Source organism: Pseudochaenichthys georgianus, chromosome 13 (assembly GCF_902827115.2).
Source record: "Pseudochaenichthys georgianus chromosome 13, fPseGeo1.2, whole genome shotgun sequence".
Lineage (NCBI taxonomy): Eukaryota > Metazoa > Chordata > Actinopteri > Perciformes > Channichthyidae > Pseudochaenichthys > Pseudochaenichthys georgianus.
The window spans coordinates 33,911,137-33,925,472 of record NC_047515.1 but is presented as its reverse complement, the minus strand read 5'-3'; the positions used below and the strand labels follow the sequence as shown (position 1 = coordinate 33,925,472).

At 44.9% G+C, this 14,336-nt stretch overlaps 1 protein-coding gene across 1 annotated transcript in view; it reads left to right on the top strand.

Moving 5' to 3' along the window:
* The window catches only part of LOC117457046 (protein starmaker-like), a 29,529-nt gene that overhangs the window by 10,551 nt on the left and 4,642 nt on the right, over positions 1-14,336 (top strand). The window contains exons 16-21 of the mRNA XM_071205208.1: positions 7,697-7,768; positions 10,554-10,649; positions 10,737-10,838; positions 13,322-13,420; positions 13,508-13,612; positions 13,697-13,807. Coding sequence (XP_071061309.1) covers positions 7,697-7,768; positions 10,554-10,649; positions 10,737-10,838; positions 13,322-13,420; positions 13,508-13,612; positions 13,697-13,807 — 585 coding nt within the window. The remainder of the gene's footprint in view (positions 1-7,696; positions 7,769-10,553; positions 10,650-10,736; positions 10,839-13,321; positions 13,421-13,507; positions 13,613-13,696; positions 13,808-14,336) is intronic.

Here is a 14,336-nt window from a genome sequence, read left to right as displayed (position 1 = left end):
ACTTTTGTACGACTTTTATACATGAATATGTGTCCCCGGTGTGTCAGGGAACTCACCAAGTCTCACAAAACACAACCCTCTCTCTTTTCCTCCATACCCAAATCTCTAAAAACGGATCTGATACAGACTGATACAGATTTGAAATTGTTCTGATGAAACAAGGAGCTCCGCCTATATGGGCAACTCTCCACCTATCAGGGGAATGAGAGGTTGCCGTGGCATGGTAACAGCATGGTAACATGACGCTCTCGTGCCTCGCCCCCCTCCTTTTCAGGGGGCGTGGTCAGCTGCAGCTCATTTGCCACTGAATCAGCCCTTGAAAAACAGGGCTGGAATACAGCAAATAGAGCAAAATGAGGCATGGCTAAAATGCATGATCTGTTTGGTATTTTGAAAAAAATATATAGGCATGGCCCTACAATATATTATTCAAATATAGCATGATAGGTCCACTTTAAATAAAGAAATATACCTTTTCACTGGTGTTACAGGGCACTATCACCACCATGTTGTTATGATCCGAGACACAGGACGCAGGATCCAAAAGCAGGACTTGGAGACAGTTGTCCAAAAATAGAATGTTCTTTAATAACAAAAACTAAATCGTACTTTCAAAAAATAGAAAGTAGTTAAACAGCCAAAACTAAGTTGGACAGCAACACAAAAACTCACTTGGCAAAAGGTCTAAATCGCAAGGTAGGTATCAGGTAGTGATGTTACGTATTGCACCGAGGCTTCGGAGCGTGTGTCGAGTAATCCCCGAAGCTTTTTGTGAAGCATGTTTCGAGGCTTGTAACGTTTTGGGCCAGTGATGTCATCGATGACAAACGAAGCCTCGCTGCATTTCGATACCACGTGACTGCTTCAGGAAGCGATTCAGATCGGTTGAACCGTTGAACCACTACGCTCATAATACCCATGGATGTATAATAAGAAGAACCATATTAGCCCTCCTGTACCCGGCGGGCCCGGGGACACAATGGAATCAAGAGCGCTCAGACCCTCACTTATAGAGGTCGGAACATGTCATAATAAATAGATACAAGCATAAATAAATGTAGGAATAAAAACATCAATAATACAGGAATAGATATCTTACAGTGTTTTCAAGGAGATTCAGCGTGTGTGCTGTGGCTCAACTGGAAAGCAGTTGACTCATGACCGCAGGGTCCCTGGTTCAACGGCTGAACATTACTTATTTTTTGTTGTTTATAAAAGCTACAGCTAAATGAGATAATGTACTTAATAAATGTATTCTTTGATATGGTTTAGCCTTTCTCAGGCTACAACATGGTTACGTTTATGAATATTATTAAGGAATATAAATCCCTCTTTGCAATGTTTACCAGCCTCCTTAGGCTTTTCAATCACAATCATTAAACTGGAATAAATACAATATTGTTAACATGAAAATATGATTTAATGTTCGTTGTTTAGAGTTATTCTAAGGCTTTACTCAATGGGAACTCGGTATGAGATAGAGCACACTGTTGAGATGTCCAACCTGCTTGTTTTACACACTTTGACCAACAGGGGGGTTTGTGTTCAAATGAAGCCCATGATGAAGCCTCATGAGATGAACCTTTTTGCGAACCAATTAGCTGGAAAGCTTCAAAGCTTCATAAGGCTTCATCTCGCCATCACTAGTATCAGGAGTCAAAAGGCCTAGGTGCTCACGACATGAAACATAACGAACTGACAAAGGAACAAAGGAACACCAGGGCTATATATAGGTGAGGGGGATGGGCACAGGTGAAAACAATCAGGGCAGGGCCAAGCAATCTCACGCGCGGGAAACACACAAAGGCAGGAACTGTGGGATCTGGAATGACAGGAAAGAATACTTTCAAAAATAAAAACAGGAAGTGACGAGTTCAAAACACAAAACTAGAGTAAAAACTAGTGCTGTCAAAATTATCGCGTTAACGGCGGTAATTAATTTTTTGAATTAATTGCGTTAAAATATTTAACGCATTTAACGCATGTGCAGAATGGCCCGCCCCATATGTGCCACCAGTGGCAGCGCCAGGGTATGGCTGGGGTAGGCTGCACCCATACCAAGAAATGGCTTAGCCCCACCATGAAAAATGATGTTAAAGTAAGCAAAATAAAGTCTGCCAACTCGCGCGGAGTAAATTGCACAGACAGCAGTTAGTAAGATTGATTTCAGTAGCCACGGTTTTGGAAACTTTTGTCACGTAGTGATCGTATTCTCAATAGAACATCTTTGATAACGGCGTGGTGTTGTTGCAGGAAGTCTCGACGCAGAATACGTTTGCTGTAGTACAGGGCAGAGCCATATAATAGTAATAATATGGCTCTGGTACAGGGGTGCACATAACCGGTACGCAGGTTATGTGCGTAATCTGAAATGCGTACCGTCACTTGTGTCACAAAGCGCATTTACGTACCGACGTACTTGTGAAGCTTTTCCAGAAGGCGGTTAGATCACTGGACGACAGAGTCGGTCTCCGTGTGCACAGACGGGGCTGCTGTTAACGTCGGTCTGTACAACGGAACTGTGCCAAAACTACGCCAACCGGCTGCGGAGGGAGACTCCCCCCTTCACTGGAGAACTGCGCTAAAACAGCTGATCACAACGTTCACATCTGTGGTCACGAAGTACTCCACTCGCCCCTCCCCTCTGTCGACTTTCCTGAAGTACTCCCCCGTTGATAGAAATCAACACGTAATGAATTAAGACCCCACGGTTTGATGATTGATAGGCAGGGGCGGACTGGCCATCGGGACGTTCGGGACGAATCCCGGTGGGCCGGTACTGAAGTGGGCCGGTCGGACGATGTGGGCCGGCCGGTAACCGGCAGGGCTCGACATTAAATGGCCCGCTGGCCCGGAAGCACTAGACACCCCGGGCCAGCATAACGTATTTTCCACTTGCCCGCTTGGGCCACTAAAAATATTGCTTTAAAAAAATGTTTTCTGTGGTATTGGTATCTTGACTAGCAATTTAGTTAAATTGTTTCGTTTATTAACGCCACAACATAGCGTTCCGTGAGTCGGTTGTCGTTGTTGGGTGAAAAATAAACAGCTGTTTGCTGCGGAGCGCAGCGCGAGCAGGCTTCCGTGAGCGGGAGCGCGCTCCTTCACTACAGACTATCGCGCCACCTAATCATTCGCCAAATGTTTTTAATACCAGCGGTAACCGGCCAAGCGCCGGGCAAAAAACAATCTTCAAATAAAACAAAGTCACCGGAGGAGTTAAAGGAGAGTGACAGGGAGCATGAGAAGAAGAGGGAGAGAAAGTTTCAGCCAGCTTGATCGATGGAGTTGGCTTCTAGTGGTGCAGTGACGCGTCCTAAAACCCTTTTATAATCTATCGATTAGATTTATGATTCGAAAATTATAAAAGTAGGGTAGACATGTGGAGATTATCCGGCTGAACAAAACGTGCATTTATCAAACAGGTTTGTTTTCCACAGACCTTATTTCCAGCTATTTTTCCAAAACCCCGTGGAGAAATCCCGTTGCTTTTTGTCGAGGGAACACGCAGCTTACTTCCTGGTTTTAGGACGCGTCACTGGCTGCACTGCTCTCAATATGATGCCAGTATAAACAAGGTCTTCTGTCGGCTCTGTACATCAATGCCGACCTATGCTGACAAGCAGGGCTGGACTGGGACAGCAAATCGGCCCTGGCATTTAGACCCAGACCGGCCCAAATCCATAAAACAAACAAATAGTAGCGGTTATTGACAAGAAGAATAACTCAGTATAATTTAAAAAAACGCTATTATTATCCTTTTTACGTACCAGGGGCAAACTAAACTAATACATACAACAAGTATGTGTAACTATCAATCATTAGAAATTAGACCTTCAAACCCTCTCACAAAGCGAACAGTGACCGAGCACTAATAGGGGGGTCTGATGGTGGTGGAGGCGGGGAGGGAGCGGATCAACTCAACATTGTAAATAACCAACAAAAGACGATCACCGGTTCATCTTGTTTTTGGCTTGAGAATAGTTTGGGCAGCGTGAGAGCGTGAGATTGAGAGTGAAAGCGTGTGTCACACGCCAGATGCGTGAGAGTTGGCAACCCTGGATTACCTGCTGCAGGTGGGGCCGACCAGTTATACAAGAGGGAGACAATAGCTGTACTTATTTTTTAATGAGCCACATGCCATGATGCACCAACTTCAGACTTCCTCACAGAGCCACTCCTCCAACACACACGAACATGACCAATGAGGGCACAAGAAAATGGTGGAATGAGCTCCCCATTGAAATCAGGACAGCAGAAAGCTTACACATCTTCCAGACTGAAAACTCATCTCTTTCGACTCCACTTCGAGCGATAGAATTATTAACAAAGCACTTATATACTAATAAAGGGTTGGCTTATCTAAAGCCAGTTGAGTAGCACTTGACATGCTTGGCTCTATGAAACCTGATGTACTTATATGATTCTGTTTTCCTCAAGGTTGTGTCTTCTTGGTCGAACGCACTTATTGTAAGTCGCTTTGGATAAAAGCCTCAGCTAAATGCAATGTAATGTAATGTCTGTAAGAAAAGTTTTAAAAAATAACCCCTTAAATGATGACTTCTAGTTAATTTAAGGGGGGGGCCCTATAGTGCCCTGCCTCCCCTTTCTATGACAACACGATAGAGATAGGACCAGATGAGTCTACAGGATGAGTCGACGACATCTTTTCTTGGGCTCGTTTCTCCCACAGATCGACCCTCTGATATGACTCCCTGATAAACACTGCTATGTCATTGATTAGGTTGAAAAGTGCTCCACATTCGATGACATTTTGGGTAGTTTCAGCCAGGACAAGATTAAGAACATGAGCATAGCACCACACATGGACATGAGTGGGTGACTGGGAGGTCATCAGTGCAGAAAATCCTTTGTACCGGCCTTGCATATTGGATGCTCCATCTGTTGCATTACCTATACACACATGCCCTTGTCCAGTTTCAGATGCATGAAGTATTGTCCGGTGGATGCATGGCACTTCACTAAAGCCACAAGCCTCTCTTGCACAGTCTCATTGACATATTTTAAGATTACTGAACACTGATCCTGAGAAGTTCTTGTGTTGTGTCCAGCTGAACAGAAGACATTCCGGCCTTCTGGACATCACTGGAGATACTTTCTTTGATTAGACTACTAACAGTTTCTATGATGGAGTTAACAGTAGTTTTGGAGAGTAGGGTGATGAGAGACCCTCTACCTTTTGTTCCACTGGATTGGTGCAATTTCTTGCTCTTCTCTACGCAATCATCCAGATGCTCTTTTAAGCAGATATCATACTTTCCTAATAAAAGGATGAGCTCCAAAATGTTACCGTGGTCCACGGTGTTGTCAGCTAGCATATATGCTCCCTCATTCTCTACCTGCTTGCACTTTCACCACACGCTCCAAAACCTGACGTCTCTTTCGGACTTGTTCCCTATGAGCAGACATCTGACTGCCAGCAAACATGCTTTCGATGTCTGCTTTAGAGCACCGTAAGAAAAAAGCTTCAGCACAGGTTGAATGTGTAATGCTCTTTCCGTGCTCCTCTGTACGCTGGTGTGCGTGCCTCCAATCTGACATTCCAGTTATAAATGTGCCAGTGTCAGTCCTCTTCCCAAATGCCAGACATACAAAACAAAACAACATATGACGTCCCTTGCAATATGACGCCACTTTCTGCTGGTGCCATCTTTACAGGTGAATACCGTCTGCACAACTGGACTTCTGGTATGTTGTTGTGGGTGCTGTTCTAAAAACATCTGTAACATAGATGGCTCGGGGCGGGGAAAGTAATCTATGTCCTCCTGCTCTTTGCTCTCCTCACTCTCCTCCTCTGGGGATGCTACCTGGCTCAACACGATGATACAGAATGATGGATTCCCTGATAGAGGTCCATACAAATAGGCATTGACATAACAATACCACACAGTTAATGGTCAAAACTACATGTGTGCCTCCATTTTTTATCTATTTCTATATTATTCATTCTATATATTGTCAATCAAAACTACCACAACAAGCTGACTATAAACATTTTCTTCAGGTCCCAAAAGACCACTGTTGCCCTTATAACCAAATAAGTAAATACACTAAACGAAACAAGCTGCCAGCTGACAGTAATTGTTCATGAATGTTGATTAACTTTCAATGAGACAACGTATCAGAGTCCCATTAAGCTATATTTTAACTTGCCAGGGAAGACCTAAAAAAGCCAGCTTACTAGCTTGTAGGCTAACGAATGTTTCTCTTATAATATTTGTCTTATTAGTGCTTCATCAAGGGGATATTAATGGGTTCCAGAACTACAGAGTATCATAACCTTAATAATAATCTTTTCCTAATTTTCTTAGCTTCTGCTTACCGCCAGTTCTCCTCGCTCTCCCCACTCGCGCTGATCTCTCTCCCTCTCATCATCTTCCTCACCACCAATATCGGCCACGGGTTAGAAGAAGATGGACCTGCACCTGTACTAAACATGTCGGTTATTTTGACACAAGCGGCAGCATCAGCACGAAGGGCCTGCTTTTTTCTTGCCCGCAATTGTTCTGCTCTCCCTTTTCGCTTGGCCTTCGCCTTCGCCATTTCTAACTCGAACTTTTTTTTTTCTCGAAAAAAAGGCAGTTTGGCTTCAACGGCCGGCTCACCTCCTGGGGGCGTGATTTAATGATGCACACCGAGCAGCCCAAAGGGGGAGGTGATTAAAGATTTGATTGGGCCGGCCCAGTGTCAATTACTAAAAACATTTAAACAGAGGGCCAATATACCCGTCTTATGGGCCGGGACTTCAGGAAGAAAAAAAAAAAATGACGTGTCGGCCCAAAAGGCACGTCGGCCCACCGGGAAAATGCCCGGTATGCCAGATGGCCAGTCCACCCCTGCTGACAAGTAAGTGAAGAGTAGACAATATAAAGGTATTGGCGAAATGTCCCAGCAGTTTAGGATAATGAAGGCTCTAATCTAATCTACTACATAGCCATTACATGTCTAACTCCTAATGACAGGAAGGCAGAAAGTGCATTATACAAATAATGATACTCATAATAATAGCAGACATTTTTTAACAATGACCACAATATCATTATTTTAATAAACCAAATATGAACAATTGAGGAAAATGAGAACTGATGATTCAAATGTTGTACTACAAGTAGGCTAGTAATGTAGTTAGTGCATACGTTACTATTGCAACAAATGTGTTCATCTTCTTCATTATTAGTCGATTTTTTTTTTTGGACGAATGCTCCGGGCCAGTGGTTACAATGGGACCAGTGATAATACAAATCTGCGGTGGGCCGGCGCTACCGAAGTGGGCCGGTCGAGAGTCCCGGGCTGATTTGTAGTCCCAGTCCGCCCCTGTTGATAGGTGTGTGGGTTGTCTTTCATTTTGACATGCAGACAAATGTTATAATAAACATAGATACTGTATGTTAAATGGATATATCCGCCTTCTTTCATTTATCTTTCCATTCCCACAACAATATACATAAAGAAATGGCATTTTTTGGACATAGTTCGAATGGTGATTAATCATGATTAATTAATTTTTAAACTGTGATTAATCTGATTAAAAATTGTAATCGTTTGACAGCCCTAGTAAAAACATAACTAAACCTAACATATATGTTGAGTCACAACACATGTATGATGCAACGTTATAGTAGTACTAAAAGGGATTTAAAAAGGATAACAAAATATATTCTGTGTTTTGCTACAGGGTTCTGGTTCATCTTCAGACAGTGATGATGATGAGAAAGACAAGAAGAAGAAAAAGAAGAAGAAGGAAAAGGTATACAAACAATCTGTAAAAAATGTGTTCATATCCGTTTTTTCAAATCAAAGAAATGAAAAGGGCATCGACCTGGATACGGCCTATGCAGCCTATTGCCAGGTCCTCCTGGGTGCGGCAAAGAAGTCCATCCCACGTGGCTATAACAGGAATTACATCCCGGGTTGGGACGAGGAATGCAGCCACCTTCTGTGTGACCACCAGAGGGCTAGCTCCAGAGAAGAGGTGGATGTGACTGCAGCAGCACTGCTCAAGAAGCTAGATATCACCCGCAGGGCCAGATGGACAGAGGTCGTTGAATCAATCGACTTCACCCATTCTAGTCGCAAGGCGTGGCAGACCATCAACCAGCTCACAGGCAGAAATACAACACCCCACAGCTGCCCAGTCACAGCAAACGCCATCGCATCCCAGCTCATGAAGAACGGCCGCTTCCCGGATGCTGACAAATCCTTTGCCCGACTGACATCGCGTGAGGTGTCTTGCATCTCGGGAGCGGCCAGTGTCGATTCCAACCTCTCGGGAGAATTCACAGCAGAGGAACTCAGTGAGGCCATGAGCAAGCTCAAGCCAGGCAAATCCCCTGGCCGTGACAACATCCACCCGGAGTTCGTCATCCACCAGAGCTCAACAACATCTGGCTGGCTCTGTGCTTTCTACACATCATGCTACCAGAGATTAAAGCTCCCAAAGACTTGGCGCCGTGCCTCTGTCATAGCTCTGCCAAAGCCAAATAAATCTGCAGAAGACCCCAAGTCATACAGACCAATCTCGTTGCTCTGTGTCCCATTTAAGATCTTGGAGAGGATGATCCATAGCCGCATCGAGCCAGTGGTGGACTCGCAGCTCCCACGGGAACAAGCTGGTTTCCGTCGTGGAAGATCAACAGCAGACCAGGTAACACTACTCTGCCAGGACATCGAGGACAGCTTCCAGGCCAATGAGAAAGCTGGGGTAGTGTATTTGGATCTGACTGCTGCATATGACACTGTGTGGCTCCGGGGACTCCACCTGAAGCTGCTGAGGACAATACCGGACCGCCACATGGTGAAGTTCATCATGGAGACTCTTTCCAACCGTAGCTTTATCCTCCAGACCAGCAATGGCCAGTGCAGTAGGCTCAGAAGACTGAAGAACGGGGTACCGCAGGGGTCTGTTCTCTCGCCGATGCTGTTCAATATTTACATCCACGACCTACCTGATACAACATCCAGAAAGTATGGCTACGCAGACGATCTTGCCATCATGCTGAGCCGACCAACGTGGAAGGCGATGGAAGAGGGTCTTAACGAAGACATGGGCACACTAGTAGCATACCTCCGAAGGTGGCGCCTACAGCTCAGCGTCGGGAAAACAGTCGCAGCGGCATACCACCTTAGCACCAGAGAAGCCAAGAGGGAACTTGAGGTGCGCGTTGACAACAAATGCCTTGAGGTCCAGCAAGCCCCGAAGTATCTTGGAGTGCGCCTGGATCGGACATTGTCCTTTAAAAAACACCTGGAAGAAGTCAAGGCCAAGGTGACATCCAGGGTCGCGCTGATCCGCCGCCTCGCTGGAACAACCTGGGGAGCCTCCGCTAAGACACTGCGAATATCCACTCAAGCCCTGGTCTTCTCTGCAGCCGAATACTGCGCCCCAGTCTGGAGCAGAAGCCCTCATGCGAAAAAGGTCGACGTGGCTATCAATACCTCCCTCAGAATAATAACTGGATGCTTAAAGCCTACCCCTGTGTCCCTCTTGCCAGTCCTTGCGGGAATAGCACCGGCCGGCCTCCGACGGGAGGCTGCCACCCTCGCCCTGGCCAGGAAGGCACAAAAGTATGACTGGCACATCCTGCACCACACCACAATAACTCCAGCACCTCCAAACAGACTCAAGTCCCGCCACCCCTACAACATAGCAGCTCAAGAGATGCTCAACTCCACCTCTGAGGACATCTCCAGAGATGCATGGTTGGCAGCAGCTTGGAAGCAGGAGTGGGTGTCAGCCGGGCCCTCCCGAATCCACCGTTACATCTGGGACCCAGGAGATGGCACCATTGGAGGAGACGACCTACCGCGCCGGCAGTGGACCACTCTAAACCGTCTACGAACTGGGGTCGGTCGCTTTAAAACCTCGATGAAGACGTGGGGCTTGGCGGACAGTGCGGCATGCGAGTGCGGTGACCCTGAGCAGACCGCTGTCCATATAATCACCATCTGCCCCTTATATGGACCACCCTCGGAAGCCAGCCTCTTCGACCTAGGACCAGAGATGCGGGCATGGCTACACGACACCGAGTTGGACATATAACGTTATACGAAAGAAGAAGAAGAAGAAGAAGAAGAAGAAGAAGAAGAAGAAGAAGAAGAAGAAGAAGGGCATATTATGTGTTGCCTATTTGTGATTTACTTTGTGATAATTAGGGCTGTACAATTAATCGTATTTTAATCTCGATTACGACTTTGGCTTGCAACGATTACGAAAACAACGTAATCGAAATAAAACGATTATTATTTAAAAAAAAAAAAAATTATTGTTTTTTCAGTAGAATTATACTTAAGGTTCAGGGTAATCAACTGTTAAAAACATACTGTTCACACATTTTTTTTCAATAAATGGATGTTGTCAAAGTAAATGGATAATCGTTTTTAATAATCATATCAATTATTGACCAAAATAATCGTGGTTATGATTTTTGTCAGCCCTAGTGATAATAATAATGTATTAGTATAAAACAGATGCTAATCAATGTATTTGTTCCTTGGATATTAATATGAATGCTTGTTTTCGTTTTGATCTAAAGGACTCCTCCAGCTCCTTCTCTTCTTCATCATCTGATTGCTCAGACAGCGAAGATGACAAGAAGAAAAAGAAGAAGAAGAAGAAGAAGAAGGATAAGGTGTGTGCCTTCACCTCTTCATTTGACCTTTTTTGTATTTGTGCTATTTAATATTATAATATCTTTCTTTATTCTTTCTCTTTACAGGAGTGCAGCTCTTCCACCTTCTCTTCATCCTCTGATTGCGAAGGTGACAAAAAGAAGAAGAAGACAAAGAAGAAGAAGAAGACAAAGAAGAAGAAGGATAAGGTTTGTGATAAAAAACATAACTAAACTTAACATATCTGTCGAGTCACAACATTATCCCCCCCTCTAGGGACGTCTCCTGACAGCCCAGGAAAATTAGGATGTTGCCTGTAGAAATCCCTGATCAACTCCTGATCCACAACGTAGCGAGAAGGGATCCACATCCTATCCTCTGCTCCATAGCCTTTCCAGTCAACGAGGAACTGCTTGCCACGTCCCCTTCTCCGGACTGCCAGCAGTTTCTTGACCGTATAAACAAGGCCACCATCAACAATTCTGGGGGGTGGCGGAGGTTTAGTGGCGAGCACCAAACTGCTTTCCTTGACAGGCTTGATCTTCCCAACGTGGAATGTAGGGTGGACCCGCAGGGACCTGGGGAGTCGCAGGCGCACAGACACAGGGTTCACAATCTTCGTTATTGGAAAGGGACCAACAAACCTGGGGGCTAATTTGCTTGAAGCGACATGGAGGTGTAGATCTTTCGTGGACAACCACACCTTCTGCCCAGGCTGGTACACTGGAGCTGGCCGGCGGTGTCGGTCAGCCCCCCTTTTCATTGAAGAAGAACTCCTTAGAAGGGTTCGACGGGCAGCCGCCCAGATGCGGTGGCAACGTCTGACCAGGGCATGTGCAGACGGGACCAAGACCTCCTTTTCAGTCTCAGCAAACACGGGTGGTTGGTAGCCAAAGACGCACTGGAAGGGAGTCATACCTGTGGCAGAGGTGGGAAGAGAATTGTGGGCGTATTCCACCCAGGTTAGATGCTTGCTCCACGATGCGGGATTCTGAGCCACCAAGCACCTCAGACATGGCTCCAACACTTGATTTAATCTCTCCGTTTGTCCGTTGGACTGGGGGTGATACCCAGAGGAGAGGCTAGCGGTGGCTCCAATGAGACTGCAGAACTCTTTCCAGAACTTGGAAACAAACTGTGGGCCCCGGTCTGACACAATATCCCTGGGAAATCCATGTATCCGGAACACATTGACAATCATAATTTCCGCCTTTCCTTGGCCGAGGGTAGCTTGGTCAATGGAATGAAATGAGTCATTTTAGAAAAACGATCTACCACTGTTAGTACAGTGGTCTTACCTTGACACACCGGGAGTCCAGTAACAAAGTCCATGGATATGTCAGACCAGGGCCGTTGAGGAATGGGCAACGGCTGCAGCAACCCAGCCCGAGACCTGGAAGAAGTTTTGCTGCGAGCACAAACAGGACAGGCATTCACATATTCACCAACATCTTTAGCCATGGACGGCCACCAGAAACGCTGCTTAAGTGCGAACATGGTTCCTCTAACCCCAGGATGACAAGTGAGCAAGGACGTGTGAGCCCAGTGATTGATCTTGGAGCGTAAGGGCACTGTAACAAACAGCCTATTAGGCGGACACTCACTAGGTGCTGGGCTCTCAACATTTGCTTGCTGCACCTCTTTTTCTATCTGCCAAGTTACCGCTCCTACCACATGGTTCAGTGGTAGGATGGGTTCTGGTTCCTTGGCAGCAGGGTCAAACAGACGGGACAAGGCATCTGGCTTGGTGTTCTGGGAGCCAGGTCTAAATGACAAGGTACAATCAAAACGACTGAAAAAAAAGTGTCCATCTAGCCTGGCCTGAATTCAGTCTCTTAGCTTTTTTTATGTATTCGAGGTTCTTATGGTCTGTCCATACCAGGAACGGCTGAGCGGCCCCCTCTAGCCAATGTCTCCACTCCTCCAAGGCTTGTTTCACTGCCAGTAGTTCACGATTGCCCACGTCGTAGTTCCTTTCCGCTGGGGACAACTTACGGGAGAGTTAAGCGCAGGGATGGAGCATATTATCCTTTGCAGCCCGCTGAGAGAGAACTGCCCCACACCGAGGTTAGAGGCATCCACCTCTACTACGAACTGTCAAAGTGGATCTGGGATGGTGAGGATGGGAGCAGAGGTGAACATCTCCTTTAGAGCTTGAAAAGCGTTAGCAGCTTTAGAGTTCCATTCAAAAGGAGAGGTAAGTACATGTAGCGGGGAAGCAATAGAACTGACATTTCTGATGAAACGTCTATACAAATTTGCAAACCCCAGGAACTGCTGTAGTTGTTTCCTGTTGACAGGAACTGGCCACTCGGCCACGGCACTGACCTTGGCAGGGTCCATCTTTATTTGACCGGGGGCAATGAAATACTTAATTAGAATTAGAATTATACTTAAAAAAAAATTATTGTTTTTTCAGTAGAATTATACTTAAGGTTCAGGGTAATCAACTGTTAAAAACATACTGTTCACACATTTTTTTTCAATAAATGGATGTTGTCAAAGTAAATGGATAATCGTTTTTAATAATCATATCAATTATTGACCAAAATAATCGTGGTTATGATTTTTGTCAGCCCTAGTGATAATAATAATAATAATAATAATAATGTATTAGTATAAAACAGATGCTAATCAAGGTATTTGTTCCTTGGATATTAATATGAATGCTTGTTTTCGTTTTGATCTAAAGGACTCCTCCAGCTCCTCCTCTTCTTCATCATCTGATTGCTCAGACAGCGAAGATGACAAGAAGAAAAAGAAGAAGATGAAGAAGAAGAAGAAGGATGAGGTTTGTGCCTTCACCTCTTCATTTGACCTTTTTTGTATTTGTGCTATTTAATATTATAATATCTTTCTTTATTCTTTCTCTTTACAGGAGTGCAGCTCTTCCTCCTCCTCTTCATCCTCTGATAGCGAAGGTGACAAAAAGAAGAAGAAGAAAAAGAAGAAGAAGAAGAAGACAAAGAAGAAGAAGGATAATGTTTGTGATAACACATTTTTTTGTAAATTAAGTTACTTGTCTCGTTTATTGTTACTAAGTCATTCTTGACTCTCTCTTGTCCAGGATTCCAGCTCTTCAGCCTCCTCTTCTGATAGTGAAGATGAGGAGAAGAAGAAGAAGAAGAAGAAGAAGAAGAAGAAGAAGAAGAAGAAGACCAAGAAGAAGAAAGATAAGGTGTGTGCCTTCATCTTAGTATAATGCGGGGGCTGCTTTTCTCCATACCACGTGTTGTCCATGGCCCCAAATACACCCTGAAAAAGAGGGAAACTCTGGTACTGATACATTTCGTGTTTGCTAATGCAAAATTAGCGATCTGGAAAAGTAGAAAGAACCAAGTTTGCTGGAGTGGGATGGACGGATGCAGTGCTCTGTCTGAGGGGGCTGGTGGCAGAGCATGCGTACTACACACTGATCAACCATCTGCAGGGGTTTCTGGATGTGTGGGCTGTGGGGCAGGTTCTGTGCTCACTGGGGGAGAATGACTCTCTAGTATTGAAGTTTTAAAGGATAAGTGTAGTCTTTGTTTTTAAAGTGTGTAAAGTAGGATGTTTATAAATGGGTAATATGCTTCAAATTATATTTATTTTGTAGTCATGAAAATCTGGTTATTTATTTGATTTTGTAATGTATTAAGTTTTTCCGACTCTTTTGCAGGGTTAGGGTGTATAGTTAAAAGAAATGCAAATGACATTTGATAAAAAAT